The sequence below is a fragment of the Monomorium pharaonis genome, chromosome 6, assembly GCF_013373865.1.
Source record: "Monomorium pharaonis isolate MP-MQ-018 chromosome 6, ASM1337386v2, whole genome shotgun sequence".
NCBI classification, from domain to species: domain Eukaryota; kingdom Metazoa; phylum Arthropoda; class Insecta; order Hymenoptera; family Formicidae; genus Monomorium; species Monomorium pharaonis.
In genome coordinates this window covers 15,851,166-15,868,009 of record NC_050472.1, presented here as the reverse complement: position 1 = coordinate 15,868,009, position 16,844 = coordinate 15,851,166, and the positions used below count along the sequence as shown (strand labels likewise).

Sequence of the window (16,844 nt, the reverse complement as noted above, 5' to 3'; positions counted from 1 at the left end):
GAGGTTACGGTAACCCCAGTCGATTTTGAAATGCCCGCTACTTAAAAGTATTTAGCAAGGGGACGCTGGGACTAGGGGGGACAAAAGTTTGAACTGTGCTCTACTTATTCCTCTTTGGGCGTTGTTAATGTTCTAAAAACAACAGAAGTACGAGCATCGAAAGTGTGTGTTGGGGTTACAGTTACCCCGTGTGTAGGGAACGTAACAAAAAATGGAAAATTTCCAAATTTGAAGAGTAAAAGTTATTTTTTTGTTCATTACGTATCATTTACGCATACAGTACTTACATATATTACCAATGTCGAGATCACTTTGCGAAAATATGCTGCAATTGTAGCATTACAAATTAAAAATTTTTTCTATGACAAACAAAATCTTTCGTAATAAATATTTTTTGTATTAATAATTATGTTTTTTAAATAAATATTACTATTTTCTTTTATTATTGTGTTTAAACTGCATTTATTTTTTACTAAATTTACATTGCAAAATAAATATATTTTTTGAACAGAATAAAAAAATTGACGATAGATTCTTAAAGTAAAACTCTTCCCCTTTCCATTGATCACCATTTTAATTACTTTATCTATTTTTTTTTAATAAATACGGGCGTTTGAAAAAAAAACAAATTTTTACAAAAATTTTTCGTTCCTTTCTCATTTTTTTAAAAAAATCTTTTTTTAATATCTTCGATTTTTCAGCCAAGAGCATCATAATTCTGAGATTTTTTCTTTTCGATTAAAAAAAAGAAGTTAAAATTGATTAAATACATTTGGAGATATAAGTTCGCATATGTAAAAATCATGAAAAAAACTGTGAATTTATATTTATTAAAAATATTAGTTAACTACAAGTTTCATGTTCTCGCATCTATTGAACTAATCTATAACAAATATGTATTCATGAGCATCAAGTGTTCACGGATCATCACAAAGTGCTAGGTAGCGTACGATCTTCGAAGTCAAGCAACGTCGACGGCGGTTCAGAGTTGGATGGGTGACCGCGGAAGTTAGGCAATCCCAAATGTGACTATGATGTGGTGGGTCACGATGCTTGTTGAGAAACAAGTCAATTTTTTTTTTACATTATAATTATGTTATTTCGATATTTACATAATGCAAGTACTGCATATATAGGACATGTACCCAAAATATTTTTTAAAACGTCAAAATAACGGCTTTTACTAACTGGGATAGTCATAAAAATGACGTTAAAATGTTGTCTTTATTAAATGTAATCTAAAAACCTATGTTTTGTCATAAAAATAACAATAAAATACCGCCAAATGTACGATACTAGCTTCTTGAAAATGACGTCAATAATATGAAAATAATGACGTATTTTTGACGTCAATATATGACGTCGTTAAGATGAGACAAATGTACGTCAGTTTTACGACATTTAGACGTCATTTTATCTCGACATTATGACGTCTGGTTCGTCATAAAATGACCAAAAAATGCCGTCAATTAGACGACACCTTGCTACCTGGGAAGCTTCTCTTGATCGCCGATTTCCGCTGCACTCACGATACAACGCTCGCAAAAAACTTAAATGATTAGAAAAAGGACAACACACAGAAAATATGATGTCACGCTTCCGCGTCCGCTCCTGAGCAGGAGAACGCAGGACCCGCGTGATCTAAACGCGTAAGGGCTACCAAGGCTCCTGTGTCGGACAACAGCCTGCAGTTGTCACGTCACAATACATATTAAAGATATGTATGTATTAATTTTATTATATAATTACTATTTGATTTTATTATATTATAAAATAGCATTTATAATATTTTAAGAAACCGTTGATGCAATCGTCCATAATGAAAACACACCGCTGTTAAATATGTTTAAGAGCGCAAAAAGCAAAGTAAGGAAAAAATTTTTCAATATAGTTATCAAAAAATCATTAATTTATGAAATATTTTATACTTTATTCTGGCATATTTCAACATACAGTTAATCATTTTATTTTCGAAATATTCCATTATTTTACAATAAAATTCTTTCTGTTTTAGAAACTAACATTTGTAAAGTCATCCCACCAAACACCAAGTTACATGTAACGTACCTGTTAGTTGTAATTTCCCACTCAACAATGTAATTGTAATATAACACGTGTGTTATATTGCAATTATATTATTGAGTGGGAAATTACAACTAACAAGCACGTTACATGTAACTTTGTGTTTGCTGGGATGTTTATATAAACTATTTAAATGTTTGATCGATAAAAATGTTTAATGGCTAATATACTTCACGTTTATTTATTGATACTCTGTAGACATTCTGAAAAAATTATATAAAGAATTCTAAGAAAGATTTTTTTCTATATGAAACAAAAATAGGAAGGTACAATTTATTGTACAATTTCAAATCCATATAAAAGACCAGTAGAGAATGTTGAATATGATGAATGATACAGGAAATACTATCCTGCTGCGTTTATCAATCCATTGAGCGATTTCCTGAGGTGTCATTGTTGTAAAATTATGTAACTTAGCTAGAGTCGCTCTGCGTGGAAATGCTTTAGCTGATGGGGTGCTATCGATGGTTGTGACGCTATCAACAGAATAATCCGGATCCTTAGTCTCCTCTATTTTTACTGATGGTATGTTAATCGTGCTTGGAAAACTCTGGAAACCAAAAGCATGATCAGTCCTACAAATCTAAAGCAAAATTAATTCGGGATACTATAATCTATTAGGTAAAATCGGGTGGCACCAGAATGGCCACATTCAACAATTTGGTAATTCGAAATACAATGTTCCAATTGATGAATACAAGAGAAAAGCTATAGCAGCAATCACCTGTGAATGGCTGTGGTCAATCCAAACGTGACCATTTTGGACGCTATCGATAGGATCACTTTAAGATATTTTCGTTTACTATTTTATTTTATTATATAGTTTTAAATAAACTAAATATATTTAAGTTTAAAGAATAAACAACTACGTAGTCGACTGACTGGTTAAATTCCTTAAGTTAAATAATTACGTTTCGACCTTGGGATTTGGTCCTTCTCAAGTGATTACAAATTAATTAAATACGAGACTACAATCATTAAAAAGTCCGTGGTAGTAAATTTACAGACAGTTCTAAAATTACATATATAAATACATATATATGTGCCGTTTGTAATTTTAAAAAATTATATACTATAAAAAGAACGCTACAAAAAGTAATTCGTTTGGACTTATGTGTCTCATTGTCAATTAATAGTGAAACGATGAATATAATAAAGGCAAGTCAAATTTATTTAAACCAAAAAGTCACAACAGGATTATACCTGTCGTCAAACATATATGAGCGCAAACAAGCGTCTAAATATTTCTATACACAGTAACATTACCGAATGCTAGAAGTAAACATTACGTGGCCTTTATTACCGTGTTATAGACACTGTGTAAATTCTCAGCGTCTTTTTTAAAATTTATGATGTTGAGATTCTTTTTTATGAAGAACATTTTGGTAATCTCTCTTTTTTCTATTATTTTCGCAATGTAAAATGCACAGGAATTATCAATCAAATTCGTAATTCATTGTTAAACGATGTTTATTGACTACTGAGTGGCTACTTTCATGTTTCTTTACATCATTCATGTGTTTTTTAATCCGCATTTTGAAATGATGTTTACCCTATGTATGCCACATTACAAGATGTGCATTTGATGCCATAAACTACATCAGTTTTTTTTAAACAATCCGCTTTATTTTTGCCTTTTTTGATAATACAATCTAGTTTTTTGGGCACTTTAAACAAAGTGTTGATATTAAACTTAATTAAATAATAACTGATATCACCACTAATGCCTTTAAGAAGCAGTATCCCGTTTGGACACGTAACGATTGGATACGCACGATTGGACACCGCACGATTAGACACCGCACAATTGAACCCGCACATTGCACAATTGAACACCGCACAATTGAACACGCAATTGCACAATTGGACACCGTACAATTGGACACCGCATAATTGGACACCGCACGATTAGACACCGAACGTTTGAATACCGTATTGAATTACACTAGTAAAACATACATACAATATTGGATACCGCATTATTGAACACCGCATTATTGGACACTGCATTATTGGACGCCGCACAATTGGGACACACACACACCACATTCACATGTGTTTGCAAATTTCCAATACAGTTTACATAGGTTAGCGACTTGGACGGGGTGGGTGCGGAAGGGAGCCTTTGGCCCCCTTGCACCCCCCGCATGTGTGTGTGTGTCAATGGCAGTCGTGGGAATAAAGTTACGCATGTGCTATAAACAAACACTATGAGTCCTCAGTAATGTAAGTATTTCCGTTGATATTAGGTATTATTTAGACACGAATAAGGAAAGAAATGTAAAAGAAATTAAGGGGAAAAAATTAAATTTCTATTTAAAAAATAGAATAGGTTTATTATAAGTATTAATTATTAAAGTTATTTATTTATTATGATTTACGTCTGCAGCCGATTTATTATGTGAATACCAACATTTGTTGTGATGGTAAAGAAAACTGCGGAAAACCTTACCAGTAATCTAAGAAAAATATTCTACATAAAAAAATAATACATGTAAGCATATATGAACTTAAATATTAATACTTTATAATTATTATACAGGGTGTTTTTAAAGCATCGGATTTGCTTAGCACCATGCGATAGAGAATGAAAATCTAAGAAGAAATATCTAATACTATTTTTCGATGCGGTAAATAATTTCGCCTAAATTCATTATTGTAATAAATCAATAAGCGCGGAAATACAAGAGAAAGTCAGTTACGGAGCATGAAGTTGATTCTCTGTTATTAAAAATTAAAAAATGCTTTTAATGCTAATAATTATCGATATAATTTTTTGGAAGACTACCAAAATTTTCAATAGAACTGTCGGTTACCGAGAAATATTTCTATTTTGACGGGACTTAGAAAATTTTCGAATTTGTATCTTCAACTAAAGAAATTTTTATTCCGCAGCTTACAGCTTTGAGTGCTAATAATTATCGATAGAATTCTTCAGGCGGCTACCAGAACTGCCGATTTTTACTGGGAAGGAGAAATGTCTCAATTACATGGAATTTTTGCGCGATGAGTTGCCAAATTTACTATTCCCTCCTGCTGCTATCGACGATATGCCGTTATTTCGACGCAACATTATTTTTATGCATGATAAATGTCCAGCACATTGTGCAAGTTACAAATGCTATAAATTAATCGCGTAGAAACGCAGGACGAATTGGAGGAGCAAATACAAATAGCGTTTTATAATGTACAACGATACCACATTCGACATGCCACAGAAAGTGTCATAAATAGAGCAATTAAATGTTTGGAAGCTAATGGTGGACACTTTGAGCACTTGTTATAAGAAGCACTTGTTATAATGTTTTATCGTTTTATAATAAATAAATTTAATTACCATTAAATTTTTTCTTACTTTGTCTGATAGACAAATCTTTGTAAGTCCTATAGCGGTAAAAATTTTTTTGGTAATCGGCAGTTCTGGTAGCCGCCTGAAGAATTTTATCGATAATTATTAGCACTCAAAGCTGTAAGCTGCGGAATAAAAAATTTAGTTAAAGATACAAATTCGAAAATTTTCTAAGTCCCGTCAAAATGGAAATATTTCTCGGTAACCGACAGTTCTATTGAAAATTTTGGTAGTCTTCCAAAGAATTTTATCGATAATTATTAACATTAGAAGCATTTTTTAATGTTTAATAACAAGGAGTCAACTTCACGCATTCTCCATCACTGACTTTCTCTTGTACCTCCGCGCTTATTGACTTATTACAATGATAAATTAAGGCAAAACTATTTACCGCATTGAAAAATAGTATTAGACATTTCTTCTTAGATTTTCATTCTCTACCACATGGTGCTAAGCAAATCCGATGCTTTAGAAACACCTTGTATAATATAATGTATTAATGTAATTATATCTAAATATGAATAAATACAATAAATATAATATTTTTCTTAATATTAAACACTTTTAAATATATAAATATAATATTGTGTGTAATTATAATGAAGAAAATGTATTTAACAAATTAAAAAAATAATACATGTGAGCAAATATGTACTTATATCTAAATATGAATAAATACAATGAATATAATATTAAGCACTCTTAAGTATATAAATATATATGTAATTATAATGAAAAAATGTATTTAACAATATTTAATACGTAATTTTATATTTGTGAAAAATTATTAGGTGTACAACTTTGTTTCCGCCGTTTTCCAATAGATGGCTGTAGCGATAAGTGGTGTGTGGCGTCTTCCTAATAACGATATACCGCGAACTTGTCCAGTAACCAAAGACTTGTCCAAAGACTGAGCGCCACCAGAAGGCGCGACGATCCTGTGATACGTAGAGTCATAGATCTAGTATATAAGCATTCTAAGTTCTGTTTCAATAATTTCCGGTCTCGGTACACGCTGTACGCCAGGAAAATAAAGAGTTGCATTGTTAGATATTTTGTATAACCGGCATCTATGTTATTCCGACCCTCACGAGTAATCCTCCGCGTCTAGTGAACAACGTACGCCACAGGTGGTCAAAATAAGTAGATCGTAGACATCATACAATAAGCTTACGCTTTATATTTGTAAACATAACGCCATCGAAATATTAGTCAATATGCCTGCATCATAAAGTTATTCTCGATTGAAAATGTCAGTTTACGAGCCAAATTTTCGTCATTTGCGGGAGGTTTTAATTTTTTGCTTCAATATAAAGAAATCTGCGGCTGAGGCTCATCGAATGCTCTCAAATACGTATGGTGAGGCCGCTATTAGTGAAAGAACGTACCGAGAGTGGTTTCAACGCTTCAAGAACGGTGATTTTGATGTTGAAGACCGGCATGGCGGTGGAAGAGAGAAGGTTTTCAAAGATGCAGAATTGGAGGCATTATTTGATCAAGACTCGTGTCAAACGCAAGAAGAATTGGCAGGATCATTAGAAGTGACTCAATAAACTATTTCAAAACGCCTAAAAGTCATGGGAATGATTCAGAAGCAAGGAAATTGGGTGCCGTACGAGTTGAAGCCGAGAGATGTTGAACGACGTTTGTTTGCTTGTGAACAGCTGCTTGCAAGGCAAAGACAAAAGGGATTTCTGCATTGTATTGTGATTGGGGATGAAAAATGAGTTTATTACGATAACCCCAAGCGCAGAAAATCATGAGGACATCCCGGCCATGCTTCCACGTCGACGGTCAAACCGAATATTAACGGCTCCAAGGTCATGTTCTGTATTTGGTGAGATCATCTCGACGTAGTGTATTATGAGCTACTAAAACCGACTAAAACAATCACAGGCGATCGGTATCGAAAGCAATTGATGCGTTTAAGCCGAGCACTGAAAGATCGCAATACAACGATAGACACGATAATGTGACTTTGTAGCATGACAATGCTCGATCCCATGTCGTAAAACCCGTCAAAACATACTTGAAAACGTTGAAATGGGAAGTGCTATCCCACCCGCCGTATTCTCCGGATATTGCTCCCTCTGACTATCACTTGTATCAATGACACATGGCCTGGCTGACCAGCACTTCCGTTCTTATAAAGAAGTGAAAAATTGGATCGATTCCGAAAAAGTGGATCGTCTCAAAAGACCAGTTTTTTCGACGCGAGATTCGTGTGCTACCAGAAAGATGAAAGAAAGTAATGGCCAGCGATGGACAATACCTTGAATCGTAAATGTATAACCAGTTTTTCACAATAAAGCCTCGAATTTGAAAAAAAAAAACGGCGGAAGCAAAGTTGCACACCTAAGAACTAAATAATAATTTATTACGACGAGATAGAGGCATTTCCAAATGTTTGCTGCAATAAAATAAATTAATGATAAATATTTAGAATTGCACTAATAAGGGAACTGGCGGAAGTGTCCCTTACCGATTTTAATGCGCTTTAGATATGTTGTAGAACATAAAAAAATATTAGACCCATATTTTTTTTAGCAGCGTATCTCGACGTTTAGAGGTTGAAACCACCCTTCGAAAATAACGCATTTTTTTGTTTTTGGCAAATATCTTTGTAAAATATAAGGTTTATAAAAAAAGTTCTACACAAAAGTTTTATGGCATTTTATACTCTTTACAATGGTGTATTCATATTTAAAAAAAATTTAAAATTTTTAATTTACCTTCACCCTCACCCCCTTTTTGTAACATTTTAAAAATTTTGTAAGAACAAAAATTAGAGCTTTAAAAGCCGAATCCATTCATATATAATAACATATGGGTTCCACTATTCCCAATTATTGGGAGAACAAGATGATAATCTCGTGCTATAGGCGCCGCGCTAGAAATAGTGTTGCGTTATTTCTTTAGTCACGTCACACTCAATAATTGCCTCTTCTGCGTATAGTTTTATATTAGAACATAAAACGGATTAATCTTTTGCTACCTATTGCACAATATGAAGCATAAATGCATATATTATTATATAACAAAAGTATATGCGTATGTGTGTACGTACATTTTCATTATTACAAATGCGAATATAGATTAATATAAAGCAAAATATATTTTTAATATTGAAAAATACAAATATAACAAAATATCATATCAAGAGAAAAGTATAAAATAAAAACTGCAATAACTATTTGCATAACAATGGTATTTACACTATATGCACATAGCACACTTTGATAATAAAAATAATATAATATAATGTAAATTAATAACATTAATGAGTTTTAAATCACCTAACGGTTTACATCGGATCTTAGTGATGGATATAATTCTTTTTATTAAATTTAATTTTCTTAGCTTTATTTTTAACTGCGCGCCGACAGGATTCGTCAGACTTAAGACACAGTAATTAAGCTAAATTTCGATGCTTAAACGCATCTTACAATCCTCCTTTTCCTACCTTCCCCGAAAAACTGTAAATTAATTTATTGCGAAAAATAATACCTCAGCCGGGGTTCGAACCCGTATCTCCCGTCATTCCGTGCAAGCGTTATAGCCAATTCGACCACCGAAGCATGTGGTATTATTCTTCGCAATAACAGTATATCCTAAAGCACGTCTTCTTTTAAGCGTATAATAACAATATTAGTACATTATTTTGACCTTAATATATTAAACACATCAATGAGTTTTAAATCACCTAACGGTCTACATCGGATCTTATAAGGGAACCTCGCGAACCCATAAATTCTGATTTTAATGAAACTTGGCATAAATGTAGAGGGGATAAATATATGAATTTAGAAATTTTTAGTTGGTGCCCAAAAACGGTTTGAAGGGATGAAACCATCCTTCAAAGTTGAGACATTTTTGCGGTTTTTCGATATATCTCGTAAACTAAACAAAATATTAAAAAATGTTTCATACAAAAGTTTTACAGCATAAATACCTTTATTTAACTACGCTATTTATTTTTCAAGGAAAAAAAAATTTTTTTTTAATAAATAGCATAATTAAATAAAGGTATTTATACTGTAAAACTTTTGTATGAAACATTTTTTAAATATCTTGTTTAATTTACGAGATATATCGAAAAACCGCAAAAATCGTCTCAACTTTGAAGGATGGTTTCATCCTTTCAAACCGTTTTTGGGCACCAACTAAAATTTTTTAAATTCATGTATTCATCCCCTCTCCATTTATGCCAAGTTTCATTAAAATCTGAATTTTCGAGTTCGCGAGGCTCTCTTGTTAGTGATGGATAGAATTCTTTTTTATTAAATTTAATTTTTTTAGCTTTATTTTTAACTGCTATATTCTTAGCTTTATTTTTAACTAATAATGTACTAATATTGTTAAATTAATAAGTTTGAAATATTAATTAAAAAATATTATAAAGAAAAAATAAAAGAAAGAATAAAGGAAAAGGGAAAAGAGGTTGGAATAATTGTTACAAATATAATTTTATAAAATACATATTTTTATTAGGCAGAAGTAAAAGAATATCAATATTTGTTGCATGGGTAAGGAAAACTGCTAAAATCTTACTAGTGTTAATAATCTAGAAACACATCCTTTTTAAAGAAATCAATACAGAATTTGTTTATATATGCCTTCCATTTATGGCACATATGTATTACAAAGATAATGTTCATAGAAAAAATGTGTTATACAAAGCGATTTTCTACACCAAGAACAAGTTATTATGGCTATTTCGTCACAAAGATCGCATTTTACTTTAGAATTCTTTTTAAAACAAAAGTCTACTGGTGTTTCAAATTCTATCAGTATAGCCGGCAGGTATTCATCGTATACATTCTGTACGTATCCACTTTTAATGTCTGCATCAGCCGAAATAATCTGCCATCAGCCGAAATAGTCGGTTGAATTGTATAGCTATGCGTGGTTGCTGATATAGACTGTACTACAGACTGTTCTACATTTTTAGTACCTTTTTGAGCTAAAGTACGACCAGAATGAAATTCTAACTAAAATCCACTCTGATCCAAATTATAAATATTTTCCACACCGTATCGATTAATATATTTTACATTTGTAATAAATGCGTCGCATTTATTTTCTAAATCAGGTTCTGATAGTAGAGACCTTTTTGTAACAAATTTTGTTATTTTTTTAAACACAATATTATGTGTTTTTTTTAATTTTTGTACCCGTTTCTCTAAAGCTTTGAGTCCTGCCGCATTTTCTATTTCTTGTGCTCGAGAAGCCCATTGAGCGATGTCAATGTCATAAATGATGATTTTTCTTTCAAGTGCTTCATTAAAATGGTCTAACTTGTATTCAGAAATTTTTTTTAATTTTTCCAGCCTACTACCACCTTGAATGATTTGGTTTTCCCATCGTCGTAATTGTCGTATCGATGTAACTTTTTAAAATTTTTGTCTAACTCCTTGAAGCAATCTTGGTTTTGTTTTACCGCTTTTCCAGTATTTCACAGCTTGCCTTTTATAATCAGTTGATATTGTTTCTTTGACTGAATCGCAAATTACTTCTTCTGGAATATAGATTTTCTTTTCATCCGCCTCTAATAAATCCACTTTTTCTGCTTCTGGAACTTCAAACTCATCGTGAAAATTTAAAGCTTCTTCCTCTTCAAATTGAAATTGCTCATTATTTTTTACTTCCAATATGTTCAATTTTTCTATTCATTCATCTTTCCTGAGAAATTATCGGAGTATTCGGCATATCCATGCCATTAAAGGTTATCATAAGTAAAAATATCACATTATGTGAATTAAATTGAAACATGGTGAAATTATTAATTTCAAATAATAAAATAAAAAATAAAAAAGAGAATATTAAATATATATCTCAATTATATACGTACTTATAATTGTTTATACACGTAACGTCTTAAGTACACTGGAACCCCGCGTTAACGGACTGTTCGGGGCTTTGGTCCGCTAACGCGGGGTTATCTCCTATTGCTTGGTTTCACTCCCACTCCGTGAAATACGCGACTGCATTGCTCATTGCTATCCCCCACACACGCTACTCATGTGGGCCGAGTGCATATGGAGGGGATAGTTTCCGCTAACGCGGAGTACGCTAACGCGGGGTTCCAGTGTATTTCAATAAACGAAAGGTAAGAAAACCATCAATTCGACTAACTTAAAATTTAAATTTAATTTTTTTTAATCATTATAATAAGAAAATTATCCAATTCCTTTTTTAATGTGTAAAATACAGTTTGTACTTTGCGAAAATTATTTACTTCGAATATATATTCGCAGAATTTTTTAAAAGCAAAAATAAAACCAGGGGCACAGTAATCGAGGCTTTTACCTTAACTGGTAATTTAATTCTTGCTTCATTCGTTTCTGTTTTTTATATATTATTATGTTGCATTATATATGATAATGATTTAACGTATTTTTATAATTTCAATATTATTAAAGTAAAGAAAAACAAAAGAGTAAAAAGTAATACAAATTAAAAACAGATACTTACATGTCCACAAAAAACAATACTTTTGACAATACACTATCTAATATACTTGTTCACAACTACGAGCTGGAAAGGCAGCTTCCCATTATGTTTATATACATTTATACGGATGTACACTTTGCACACGACACGAATTATATATTTTGCACACGACACGGATGTAACCGGCAGAAATGGTGTTTTTCGGAGTCCAGCACGGCGACTACCCACACACACGAAGCGCCGTACGTGTGCTAGGCGCGCGGTGAAGTGAAAATGGGAAAGAGCAAAAAAAATGACGATCGCGCCGGTGTTGCATCCTTCACCAATGCCGCACGCTCCAGAAGGATAGAGTTATGTTGAGTAAGAAGACGTGATACCAATTCGCCGGTGTCCAATGTCTGTTTCACTCGCACTCGATACTAATGACGTCTCTTGCTTGAGTGCGAGTAAAACGGATATTGGACACTGGCCAATCGGTATCACGTCTTCTCACTCGTCATAATTCTATCTTTCTTGCATTTTGCACACGACACGGATATTGCATGCGACACGGGCAAATAAATGCAGCATGCAATATATATTAATATGCAGGTGATAGTCAAAACTATTTTCCTTTGTACTATTTTTAACACTAATTGAACTAATAAATCTTTGTGCAAACGCCACCTCGGATATATTCTTTTAAATATAATTGTGCTTGCAGATGTAAAATCATCTCTATTCTAATTCTTATTTTAATTCTTGCAATACCATACACATACGCATATATGTTACTATATGCTATGTTATATGTATATGTATATGCATTTATGCTTCATATCGTGCAATACGTCAGGTATTATGTAAATAAAATTAATCCGTTTTATGTTCTGATATAAAATTATACGTAGAAGAGGCAATTATTGAGTGTGACGCGACTAAAGAAATAACGCAACACTATTTCTAGCGTGGCGTTTATAGCACAAGATTATCATCTTGTTTTGCCAATAATTGGGAATAGTGGAACCTATATGTTATTATATATATGAATGGATTCGGCTGTTAATGCTCTTTAACTTTTGTTCTTACAAAATTTTCAAAATGTTGCAAAAAAGGAGATAGGGGTAAGGGTAAATAAAAAATTTAAAATTTTTTTTAAATATGAGTACACCATTGTAAAGAGTATAAAATATCATAAAACTTTTGTATAGAACATTTTTTCATAAACCTTATATTTTCAAAGATATTTGCCAAAAACGAAAAAATGCGTTATTTTCGAAGAGCGATTTTAATCCCTAAACGTCGAGATACGCTGCTAAAAAAAATTATGGGTCTAATATTTTTTATGTTCTACAACATATTCAAAGCGCATTAAAATCGGTGAGGGACACTTCTGTCAGTTCCCTTGTAAGATATATTTATGGATGTTAGTTCATAGAAAAAACTTTAAAAACAAAAATAAAAACAAAAATAAAAACAAAAAACTAGAAGTAAAATATTGCAATAAATATTGCATTGTCTTGATATATAAATATCATACTAAATAAAATTAAAAAATTGTAATAAATATGCAAAGGACTTGCGTAAAAAAATAAAGCAAATAGAACGCAAGGCAAAAAGTAATTAATTAATGAAAACGAATTAATGCCAGAATCAGGAAACGAAAATGAAGGAGAGGGTAATGATCGGTTTGCAAAGATTGTTAAAACCGGAAAAAAGAGATCTTCTAAACTTCCGGGACGAAGCGATGATATGAGAATTGGACATCAACATCACAGGAGGAGAGAGGATACGGGAGTTAATCCTTTAATAAATCAAAAAAGAAAAAAGAAAAATAATTGGCAAAAGTAATTAAATATTACATTAGATAACAGATAAAATTCTTTTTACATTAAACAAAAATAAAATACTTTAAAATAAAACAAAAATAAAGTACTTTAAAATAAAAAATAAACAAACATAAAAAAACATGTATTGCACTACATGGTTCACAGAAAAACTAAAATAATTAAATATTAAAATAAATAATATGCAAAAAAATTCATAAAAGAAAAAGATAATTTAAAAAAAATGAATAATGAAAAAATGTATGCCAAAAATTATATTAGAAGTTATATTATTATTAGTTAACACTTGAATAAAAAAAGAGTGCAGATGTTCAAAAATGTTAAAAGCAATGACAAAATAACCACAAAAGTAAAAGAGGTTTTCAAAGTCGTGCAATTTGTACTTATTAAAATGTTAATAAAATTATAAAGAAATGAGATTAAATTGTTAAAAGAATGTTACAATGAACAGTATGAGTAAAAAAGTCTATTTTTATCTATTTATCTTCAGCCTCACCATTGTTATTATTAGAAGAAAATAAATTTTTAAAATTGTGCAATTCCAAATGCGTTAAATCTATTTGAAAAGTGTTACAATTAATTTGATTAGCTTGGAAACTTGAACGCACTTTACAAATTGCATCTAAACAGGCAACATCAATCCGATTCCTCTTTTTATACTTAACATCTATAACAATAGAAAATATCCTCTCTGCTTCTGCATTAGAGTGTGGAAGTGGCAAAACTATATGTACTAAATTTTTTTAATTTGGAAAAACGGTTCATCATTGAATTTCTTTTTTTCAAAAATATTCTTCCAATAGAAAAGGTTTTTGGATACATGCCGCGTCCTGGTACAGCGTTGCGTCGACGTTTCGCAAACGTTGCAGTTTGCATCATCAGGGCTAGTAACTCCGATACTGAGCTCTCTTGGATTGTAACCGTCCTTATATATCCCTTGTCTAGTAGTAGGGATAGGGGTGTGGGAAAGGGACGAAGTTATTCGTTCAATAGTAGCGCAGTTCATTGGCCTATCATTGGTCAACTGTTGGCCAATCTTAATATAATATTGGCTTACTATTTGCAATTTAATATGTACCGTTCGGAAATGTTTTTAATTGATTGATTAAAAACATTTCCAAACGGTACATATTAAATTGCAAATAGTAAGCCAATATTGTATTAAGATTGGCCAACAGTTGACCAATGATAGGCCAATGAACTGTGCTACTATTCACACAACACATGGACATCCTTTGGACATCCGATATGTGTTCAAAAGTCCTGGGATAAACTTCCGTAAAGATGAAACCTCCGATCACGCTGAAATTTTAACCAAAGCTTACCCTTGATTAGAAAAGAAAGTCCCTAAAAGGATTTTCGTCGACAAAGCTTTGTTTGTCTTTTATCACTTCCTAAAGTTGCAAATATTTTTACTGTGTACCTCTGAAAGTATTAATTTTAAAGAAAAAAGTTTTAAACAAAAAATAAAGCTAATGCGCTCACGGCGTACACCGGTGCGTCAACCGACGCGCACTCACCGCCCACGCCGTGAGGCGCCAGCGGAGCAGTGCGCGGCGCAGCCGATAGAGCGGCCGCGGCACTCCGGAGTGAGATGCAGCGGCCCGGCTATATAAAGACCACCCGCAGCGCTGGATAAGGTAATCTAATCCTAGATTCATAGAGAGGATAACTAGTAAAGGTATTCTCTGTACTCTCTTTTGTGTAAGTGACGGGCCTCCCTCTCGGAGTGTGCTCGTCCGAGACAACCCAGGGCCTCCTTCGTGGAGTGTGCTCTCACCCGGGCCTCCTTCGTGGAGTGTGCTCTCACCCGGGCCTCCTTCGTGGAGTGTGCTCTTACCAGGGCCTCCTACGGGGAGTGTGCTCTCCCCCAGGGCCTCCTTCTAGGAGTGAGCTCAACGGCAGCATCCTGCCGCGGAGACGGAAGAACAACCGGCCGGCCCGGCCGGAGGAGCGACCAGCACCCAGGGTCCAGGACCGAAGGACAACGAGGCTCGACCCGGGGGAAACGAAGTTACCCTGGAAACTAATTCCCTGGGATCTTCCACCGATTCTGCGGAGCGACAGGACTCCACGTTACCTGCAACACACAACAGGGACGCAGACTACGCCGACCCGACCGAAGGTCGACGTTAGCGTTCAAGCTAAGGCTTCTGGTGGTTCCAACGACTCCTGGCCTAGCACACCTTCAGGAAAGCCCAGGACTCCACGGGCTCCAAAGAAGAAGACGCAAAGCCATAGCGCTAGGGTCCAGCTGAAGCCACAGGACCTATACGCAGAATTCGTCGCATCAATCAACGAGGGACAACCGTCCTTATAAGGACGCAAGATAAACCGCCCTTTTCAGGGCGACCAAAAAGCTCCACGCGGTGGAACATCTCGAGTGGGGAGTAACGTACACTCGATACCGAACTAACCCACATTCATAAGAAGCTCTACAAAAAAGGTTGTATACATTTTTTACGTAAACCTATTATTTTGGCTATCATGAAGAAAAAAAGTATTTTTTTCTTAACATTTTAAAAGCTTTCATTATGTATCTCGGAAAAGATTAGCGTAAAAAATAGGTATAGAAAAGACGTGCTCAAAATTCAAATGAATACGTATATAATGAGAATCTCGTTTTGCGGGGAAATTTGCAAAGGTTGTGCAAAAATTGCAAAAGATTGTGCAGAGAACGCCTGAGCGGGGGACGGGCTCCGTCCCGCCCCCTGCACTCCCTCCGTATTTTTTCTTAACCTAACTCAAACATTTTTAATTCGTTATTTGGCCACCATTTTAAATAGGAAGTCACAAACCCATGTGGTACAGTACAAGCGTGGACGTTGTTTCGCTCTGTAACCGGCGGAGTAGTGTGATTATAGAAATTATTTCTTTTTTATGTTAAACTGTAAAAAAATTATTTTTTTTTAAATTTGCAATTTAACTTTTGTTTAAGTTAAATAAATATATATAACTTTAAAATTAAAAAATTTTCGCATATTTAATAAAACAGACCCCCGCCGAGTTATGTTGAGTCATAACAGTCAAAATAATAGGTTTACGTAAAAAATGTATATAACTTTTTTTGTAGAACTTTTTATGAATTTCATTTTTTGTTTGAAACTTTTTTCTCTAAAATCAATACTTTCAGA

The 16,844-nt window shown here is 33.3% G+C and overlaps 1 protein-coding gene across 2 annotated transcripts in view; it reads right to left on the bottom strand.

Annotated features, from left to right (window-relative positions):
* Nucleotides 1–2,247: 2,247 nt before the first annotated feature.
* LOC105840123 (pH-sensitive chloride channel 2) overlaps nt 2,248–16,844 on the bottom strand; it is a 255,878-nt gene continuing 241,281 nt past the window's right edge. The window contains exon 9 of one of the 2 annotated variants that reach the window (XM_036288353.1): nt 2,248–2,632. In XM_036288353.1, coding sequence (XP_036144246.1) covers nt 2,369–2,632 — 264 coding nt within the window. In that variant the 3' untranslated portion in view covers nt 2,248–2,368. The remainder of the gene's footprint in view (nt 2,633–16,844) is intronic. The other variant, XM_036288354.1, reaches the window with a different exon arrangement.